Source organism: Podarcis vaucheri (assembly GCF_965113315.1).
Source record: "Podarcis vaucheri genome assembly, chromosome: 1".
Lineage (NCBI taxonomy): Eukaryota > Metazoa > Chordata > Lepidosauria > Squamata > Lacertidae > Podarcis > Podarcis vaucheri.
This window is the reverse complement of record NC_138759.1, coordinates 136,441,159-136,450,520: the sequence shown is the minus strand read 5'-3', so window position 1 is coordinate 136,450,520 and position 9,362 is coordinate 136,441,159. Positions and strand designations below refer to the sequence as shown.

The 9,362-nt window shown below is 41.8% G+C and overlaps 1 protein-coding gene across 1 annotated transcript in view; it reads right to left on the bottom strand.

Moving 5' to 3' along the window:
• Positions 1-2,186: 2,186 nt before the first annotated feature.
• LRRFIP1 (LRR binding FLII interacting protein 1) overlaps positions 2,187-9,362 on the bottom strand; it is a 107,786-nt gene continuing 100,610 nt past the window's right edge. The window contains exons 21-24 of the mRNA XM_082225934.1: positions 7,895-8,009; positions 6,631-6,710; positions 4,377-4,481; positions 2,187-3,124 (exon numbers count right to left, since the gene is read on the bottom strand). Coding sequence (XP_082082060.1) covers positions 3,014-3,124; positions 4,377-4,481; positions 6,631-6,710; positions 7,895-8,009 — 411 coding nt within the window. The 3' untranslated portion in view covers positions 2,187-3,013. The remainder of the gene's footprint in view (positions 3,125-4,376; positions 4,482-6,630; positions 6,711-7,894; positions 8,010-9,362) is intronic.

Sequence of the window (9,362 nt, the reverse complement as noted above, 5' to 3'; positions counted from 1 at the left end):
TAAGCAGAAGTTGGATGGCCATCTGTCAGGGATGCTTTAGCTGAGATCCCTGCATTGCAAGCGGTTGGACTAAATGACTCTTGGGTTCCCTTCCAACTCTACGATTCTACAATTCTGTGATTCATACCTTCCCCAGCTTGGTTTTCTTTTATGCTGGTTAGGACTGATGGGAGTTAGTTGTTGTCCAAAAAATCTAGAGGGCATCAGGTTGGGAATGCATTTGAAATACTGTAAGGAAAGGGAAGGCCCTGGGGGAATTGGGAGCAGGGAAATGGGTGTGCAATTAACAAGTTAATTGCTATCCCATGGTGCTCCTCCATCTCTGCTGGTCTCACCAGAAGTGGGATAATAAATAAATTAATAATAATAATAATAATAATAATAATAATAATAATAATAATAATTTATTTATACCCCGCCCATCTGGCTGGGCCTCCCCAGCCACTCTGGGCGGCTTCCAAAAAAATATTAAAATACTGTAATACATCAAACATTAAAAGCTTCCCTAAACAGGGCTGCCTTCAGATGTCTTCTAAAAGTTTGGTAGTTATTGTTCTCTTTGACATCTGGTGGGAGGGCGTTCCACAGGGCGGGCGCCACTACCGAGAAGGCCCTCTGCCTGGTTCCCTGTAACTTGGCTTCTCGCAGTGAGGGAACCGCCAGAAGGCCCTCAGAGCTGGACCTCAGTGTCCGGGTAGAACGATGGGGGTGGAGGCGCTCCTTCAGATATACTGGACCAAGGCCGTTTAGGGCTTTAATTGTCAGCACCAACACTTTGAATTGTGCTCAGAAACATACTGGGAGCCAATGTAGGTCTTTCAAGATTGGTGTTATATGGTTTCGGCGGCTGCTCCCAGTCACCAGTCTGGCTGCCGTGTTCTGGATTAGTTGTAGTTTCTTGGTCACCTTCAAAGGTAGCCCCACATAGAGCGCAATGCAGTAGTCCAAGCGGGAGATAACTAGAGCATGCACCACTCTGGGGAGGCAGTCCGCAGGCAGATAGGGTCTCAGCCTGCGTACCAGATGGAGCTGGTAGACAGCTGCCCTGGGTTCATGCTACCTCATTTGCACTTATCATGTCATTTGCCCCTTAAAATTTAATACACTACATAGTGTATTAAACATACGTAGTGCTGAAAACTGTTTTAAAGTTTATTTCAATAACATTGGGGGGAAATGTTACTGAATTTGGTCTGTTGTTTATAAACAGAAAATCGGTCTCCTGCCTCCCCCCATATTACCCGTTCTGGGGAATTACATTGTCTAACGTAGATTCTTGCTCCAACATAGAAAATTACCTCATTCCAGATAGTCGGTCCATTTATAGCTTGTCTTGTCTACTGTAGCCAGAGAATGGAATGTCAAGGCCAAATAAAGAGGAGTGTGATTAATACACCCACATACATGTAGATCAGCTCACTCGCCACACAGCTGAACGTACTGCAAGGACAATTCTGTAGCCAGTTCTACCAATTCAGTCCATTTCAAGTGTGTATATAAAAATAATCTTTCAGGAAACACATCTATACAATTCAGGCTTATATATTTTAGCACAAAGGTCATTTAACATTTGAATTAAAAACAAATCGAAATCATTAAAAGAAAAAACCCACAGGCTCCCTATTTGGTGAGAGACAAAAATGCAATTCACGCAATTCTTTTATACCAGGGGAGTAATTTCCTTCAAAAGGCCGAGATTTCTTACACTTTCTTCACTGATGTGGAATCAAATTCTTGTATACAGAACCTGTACTGTATTTATTACCTAATTGAATACATTAACCTCTCCTTTAACACTTCCTCCTGCCCCCTAACCAGCAGTAGTCAATCAATAATATTGAAAAGAAAGATTCCACAACCTATCTCGGAATTTAGACAGGTTCTAGTTAAGTTAAGAAGTTAAGAAAAAAACAGCAGTGTGAGAGGAAGTTTCTGGTACCACTTACGGATTTTACTTTTTTTGGAGTCTCAGCCTGTTACTGGAGCCATTTCCTTGCCTCATTAGCTACTGATTATTAGACCCTGAAATACACAGTTTTTGCTATTCTACTTCCAAGGAGAATTAAATTCTGTTCAGAAAATGGCCAACAGTTCAGGCCTTTGCAGACAGGCTGACAATGCACAACACACATTTGATTTATATTTAGTATTGAGTGACTAGTGCATACAACAAAAGGAGATGCTGCTTTTTAAAACACGGGTTTGCAGTTTTATTTTTTTTGCAAGATTACATCCTTTAAAAGAAGTAATTCACTTAGATTCCAAATACTGAGATTAAATACAAATAAAAGCTGTAGCTTTTTTAAAGTGAAGCTATTGCCTATTGACCCTGAAATAAAATAGTCTTATGATTGAACAGGTGCAAAAATCCCTCCATAACCTCTATTTTTATTGGCAAAGTCATTTAAGGTCACTTTTGCTTCCAAGACCATCTTCTTTCATGATTTCCATTGAAGGAGTTTTGCTTTGTAATGGCTTGTGGTTCCACAGTGTTTTGTAAATGAAGACTGCTATGAAAACACTATCGCTGTTGCTGTAGTTGCAGACACTGCCACAAAGGGAAGTGTGATCGTCTGTGCGAAAGTCTGTCATCTTCCCCACTGATTTTCAGAAATAAAGAAAATTCAAGTTGCCACTTAATCTTTCTTACGTTCAATATCATTTTCAAGATGCCAACAGCCAGCTGCTATGCCTTTCAGGCTGAACTGCTGGCAGGATGCCCAGTGTGCTTGTTAGATGGCATACAGGTACTGTACTGCATGCACTTCAAGAATATAGTGTAGAAGGGCACCTACAAAGACAGGCATTTGGAGCAGCTAATTTTATGCATATAATGCATCAGGTTTGAATCTGCGTAGGCGGAACCTCAGTATGGTGGCACACGGCAAATGGGTTCATGTGTTTGGATTTTTGTTGCTTTCAGAAGGCATGAAACAAAGCATCCCAAACAGTTATAGACACAAGCCTTTGCAGCACTGTCGTCAGTCAAGTAGTCTCCAACAAAAGCTGGCATCTATTGCTGGGAAAGTAAAGCACTTCGATTGGCTTTCATCTTCTCTAACCGTTTAACTAGATGACCATTGCTTACTTCAAGTTCTTCCATTTTGTCTAATGCTGAACGAAGCTGAAATAAAAAAGAAACCAGACTGAAAGCCAGGTACAAGAAGTAGTATCATTCTCTCAATCATTCACTAACCATTATTTATTCAGATTTTAAAGATCAGTAAAGACAGATTCCTTACCTGTAAACTAATGTGCTTCGTGGGGTCTTCTCTGCCGTCACACACATGGGATCTATGCCTGCAAGATGAACATCTTGGAAACTTCTGGAGATGTCTTTTAAAGCTCTTACTTTTTGACAGCTTGCTTTGCACAGGCACAGATTCTGTATGTGTAACCACAGAGACAAGAAACAACCACTGAGGCTGAAGACACAGTGGATTTACTCAGCCTCTTTGGTAAATCCATGGTGAAGCCAATGTATTCTAGATCCTAGTTCAATGGGTTGTCTAGTGACCTACGCTAATCTCGTCACAAAAAGAAACAGGAAGTAAACAATAACTGAACATACATGAACACATGAAGCTCCCTTCTTTGGAGACCACGGAGGCAACCTGCTCAGCATTTCCTACTCTGGCAGCCAGCAGCTTTCCCATCAACTACAACTTGACCCTTGCTTTTAAACTGGAGATGCCAGGGATTGCATTTGGGACTACCTTAATGCAAAACAGGGGCTCTGACACTGACCTATGATTCCCCCCCATATACAATAAGGGGGGAAAGTATTTGATCCCCTGCTAAATTTGCCCGTTTGACCTCTGACGAAGAAATGACCAGTCCATAATTTTAATGGTAGGTTTATTGTAGCTGTGAGAGACAGAATAACAACAGGAAAACCCCCAGAAACCCAGAAGACAAAAGTCAGAGATGGATGTGCATTATAATGAGTGAAATAAGTATTTGATCCCCTATCAACCAGCCAGATGTCAGGCTACCTGGTGTCTTCACTGTATGTCATGAGCTGAGATTAGAAGCACCTGATTTAAGGGAGAGGTCTTTTATAAGTTTATCACTGCTTTAAAATTCGCCCTGCAGGTGCAAATAATCTTCAGTAATCAAATGGTTAAGAATGATTTGAGCTGAGCAGTACCATAGCGTAGTGCTGCACAACTCAAATCAGTCTTAAGCATTTGATTACTGAAGATTATTTGCATTTATTTTTTAGCTTAGAATACATGAAGTTTGGAGATTTTATCCCTACCTTAAAAATTTATAAACTTGCTTTCATTCTAGTCAGGGACACTTCAATAAAAATTCCCAGTACAAACTTTTGGTGCCGAATATCTTACTTGAAGTGATTTAGTAGCATGGATTACCTCTCTTTGGAGTTTACGTTTCTCCGCTTTCAATTCGTCCTCTGTTTTTTCAGCATTTTCTGCGGCTGTTTTATAGCGAACAACTTGACCTTCCAGCCGTATTACCTAATATGACAGAATCCCACTATTAAGATATATGTCAAACAAAATATTTCTGTCAATCACATTTTCCCTTTGGCAGTTCAATAGCTAACACCCAGTTGAGGAATTGCCAGAAGAGGAAATAAGTAACAGATGTCCGATCAATCTTCTCCTCACCTGACTTGTCCAAACCCTTCACCAGATGAACCCGGCTTTCCCTTTTTTAGTGCAAGTGAAAGTGCAGCAAGATGGTAACTAAGATTACAGCCGTGATGAAAATGAAAGCCCTAAACAGCAGGGACTGAATGGGTAAAAACAGATTCCACCTGCTCCTCAGCCATAACAACTACAGTTGTTCCGTCTAGCTTGCCTGGAAATATTTTTTTATTTATAGCAATTAGATTAAATATTGGCTCCACAGCTTGTTTATAATGTCTTCATTTTTATTCACTGTTTAGATTTATATCCCGCTCTTCCAAAATGCAGGGTTTTCTGGCACTATAATATTAAAAACCACAATAAAGTAAATAAAAATAAGCCGAAAGCAGCAAATGTATAGGAAAAGCATAAATATATTTCAGCACCAGTGCTAGGAATGGGGGGCGCAAGGGGCTCCAGTCCCCTGATTATATTGAATCAGGGGGCCCAGCCCTCCCACTATTGAGGGGGCCGGCATCGCTGGGTGCCCCCCACATACCCCAGACCCCACCCGGGAGCCAGGAGGGGGCTGGGACGAGCAAGAGCAAAGATGGCCCTCCATGCGTCCGGCACAGGCTGCGGGGGGAGGCGGCTGAGCGCAGAGCCCAGGGCCACACTTCGCCACCCCCACCCCCACCCCGATGCCTGGACGGGGCAGGGCATGCCACATGATGTGCCCCCCCTAATATGGGGGGGCAAGTCAGCGCCCCTGTATTCAAGCCATGTTGGCTTTCTTTTCAAGTTTAAAAGTTAACAGGGAGTTGGGTGAGGCTCATTTGGCAAAAACGGGAAACCGAGCCTTTAGTGTCCTTGACACACCATAACAATTCAATGGGCGCCTTCAGTGCTAACTTTTAAACGCCTACTGAAAACTTTTTTATTTCTCCAGGCTGATGCAGGTAATTAACAGGACACCCCCACAACAGTCTACAGTGGTACCTTGGGTTAAGTACTTAATTCGTTCCGGAGGTGCGTTTTTAACCTGAAACTGTTCTTAACCTGAAGCACCACTTTAGCTAATGGGGCCTCCCGCTGCCACCATGCAATTTCTGTTCTCATCCTGAAGCAAAGTTCTTAACCCGAGGTAATATTTCTGGGTTAGCGGAGTCTGTAACCTGAAGTGTATGTAACCCGAGGTACCACTGTATTGGTGTTTGTTTTTAATTACTACTTGCTTTTAACTTTTTATGATTTTACTGTTTGGCTTTATGTCTTATACTGTTGAAAACAACTGTGATGCATTTTTCTGATACAGTGGTATATAAATATTTTGATAAACGAATATAAATAATCACTAAAATAAGATAGCATTTGCCTGTGGCCAGAAAGACAAATCAGGGTGTGCCCCAAGTACTTTGGGGGGAAGGGGAGCACATTCCCCAGTCACCACCTGCTCTATTTCAGATGGGAAGAGCACCAGATGATTATCTGGAAGTAGACACAGGTACAGAGGCAGGTGCCCCAGGTACAAGCTGTTTAGAGGAATTGACTAAGAAGGCTCACAGATTGCGAATTCTTTGCAGTACTGGATATGTATGCATTAGCTTATAAACTGGCTGGGGATGGAAATTTCTGAAAAGAAAATTACATGACAGCGCTACTTAAAACAAACTGTTCAATACCAGCTATGTATCTGCATGACTGATACTCTGAACCAATTATTTCTACAGTGCTATTTTTGTAAGCAACTCAAGACCATTATGCTATCAAAAAGCCTTCTGACTCAAATGCCTTCTTGCCCTCTTAGTTCTTTATGCTCCACATAGTCATCGCCAGCAACATGGCAACTCACCACAAAAAATTACTCATTTACATTCCAATATGTTTAGAACTGAAATATAAACAACTTCCACTTATTTCACAGGAATTTGCATTGAAGCACATACACTCGGCATCAATGCCTGGGTATCCCTTCCCAACATTTTTAGATAAGAAAGTACACCTCAAGAGAGATATAAACATATCACAAACTTACATTTTGTTCCAGTGCTGTAATCTCTTGTTCAGACTTTGCAAGCTTAAATTTGAGGTCACTGATTTGTCTATTTGCATCTCCTAAAGACATTTTAAAAAAATGTGTCACCCATTAAAACAACTCTGAAAAATATTCCCACAGTATCTAGGGGCATTAAAATATACTGCAATTTATTTAGAGTGTTGTATAGGGCTGTTCAGATGCCACTTTTAGAATGATAACCTCATGAAAAATGCACCAAACTACCTTTATGTCCACGGGATCTCTGGTAATGTCCACTCATTATCCTAGAAGCAAAAACCTCTCAACTGTCATCTACAGCAACCATTTGATCAAGCAATAGGGGAGAGAAATGGACGGTAGGGCATCTCTGCCAGCTCTGTTAGCAGGCAATACATTTTTTATTCCTTTAAATCTCAGCTGGTCATTAGAAGGACTCCTTAACTAAGAAACAGTGGCTAAGTTTTGTTCCTCGCCACTTCCTAATGACATCTGTAAGCCACCCCAAAAGTTTTTTTGGGGGGATGGGGTTGCAGTTCAGTGCAGTACAGTGACTACTCATTGCTGGCAACTAAACAAAAACTCCTCCCTAATTTCTATGATCCTTCCAAGTTGGATAGCACATATTGACCACCTTTGACCATACAATGTGTGAACCTATTAGTCTACAGAACCTACTCTTGCCCACATCTGTTGAATGCATTCAGTTCCACACTACAGTCAGGGCCCCATCACTTGGCACAGCTTCCAACTGGTTTTCTCAGGAAATAAGCATTCAGGGGGGAAGCAGCTGCACCTCTGCATGAAGCAAAGTGGGTAAACATGCAGGGAAAGTGTTATGTACTGAAGTTCTCACCCTGGGCCAGCAGGGGGATACTGTAGATAGTTATGCAAATGAAGGATCGAAAAGTGATGTTCAGTGATTGGATAGTTTGTATGCAAATGAAGGATCGAAAGTGACGTTCAGTGATTGGATAGTTTTAGAACGTTGCAACAGTTACATTGTTCTGGAGCTCTATATAAGCAGGCTGACTGAGCTCCTCAGTTCAGTTCTGTTCCAGCTTACAAATAAAGAGCTGCTTGGAAGAATCGCTGTGTCGTCTGATATGTTTGCACACAACTTAACAGAAAGGAGGTGGGCAAGCGACCACCAACCTTAATAATGAAACCTATTCAATTATATTTTGTATGATGTAAATGGATATAATTAGTTTTGTCACTGAAGAGCTGAATACAGAATCTACAATGTGGGAATAAATCTTACTTTGGAGCTCAATCGTATGCATCTCTGTGCCATTTTCTATGACTCCATCTTCTAAATGTAAATTCTCCACGTTACTGTTCTGCTTTTCTTCCAGTTGTACTTTTAATTTTTTAACCTGAAAACCACAAATAATTTAATCAACTTACTGGCACACAAACAATATGTGAACAGAATAATTAGAATTACAAATATCCTGCATTTCCCAACATGTGGACTCAGATTGCATTATTTGAACTGATATTTGTGTTCCGTAGCATCTGAAATTACTTTTGTAAGGAATGATGTGACAGAAAGAGGAGGCGTTACAAAGTCAGGGACAGAAGAGGCTTAGAAGTCATGCAGGAAACAGAAGCTGCAGACACTGCCAGTGTTTTCTCAAACAACCATAACAACTAAAAATCTTGCTCTTTTAAAAAATTGAAGTGAAAATTTTGGAGAAGCCAAAATATTAACACATTAGCTACCTGGATTGTATTATTATGATTACACAGAACACTTTTTTTAAAAATGTACAACTCGATATGGCGGACGACTCTGTACAAGGGGCCAGATAGGGGAGGGTGCATAGCTGCAAATCACCCCCCGCCCCGCTTTTTCCAAACAGTGTGCCAGTGAGAACACAGCTTTGTACTAATGTACTTAACATTACGAGGGACGCGGGTGGCACTGTGGGTTAAACCCCAGAGCCTAGGACTTGCCAATCAGAAGGTCGGCGGTTCGAATCCCTGTGACGGGGTGAGCTCCCGTTGCTCAGTCCCTGCTCCTGCCAACCTAGCAGTTCGAAAGCACGTCAAAGTGCAAGTAGATAAATAGGTACTGCTCTGGCGGGAAGGTAAATGGTGTTTCCGTGCGCTGCTCTGGTTTCGCCAGAAGCGGCTTAGTCATGCTGGCCACATGACCTGGAAAAACTGTCTGCGAACAAATGTTGGCTCCCTCGGCCAGTAAAGCAAGATGAGCGCGTAACCCCAGAGTTGTCCGGGACTGGACTTAACTGTCAGGGGTCCTTTGCCTTTACCTTTTTTTATTTAACATTACAGTGGTACCTCGGTTTACGAACTTAATCCGTTTCGGAAGTCCATTCTTAAACCAAAACCATTCTTAAACCGAGGCGTGCTTTCCCTAATGAGGCCTCCCACCGCTGATGCCCTTCCACCGTTCAGATTCCGTTTGTAGACCAAGGTAAAGTTTGTAAACCAGGACACTACTTCCAGTTTTGCGGAGTACATAAACCGAATCATTCTTAAACAGGACTGTTCTTAAACCGAGGTACCACTGTACTGTTCTGCCCTGGAGCTAAAGAACGCAATGAAAAGTGAAAATACCAAGTGGTAAGATAGGGCGGGTTCATTTAGATATTTTTGTGCTCAGGTGTGAGTACACAGAATACCCAAGCACTATATGAGATGTGAAGCACACACACGTTTTGAAGGGTTTTTCCCCTTATAGGGAGCCCAACCCCTCCTCAATA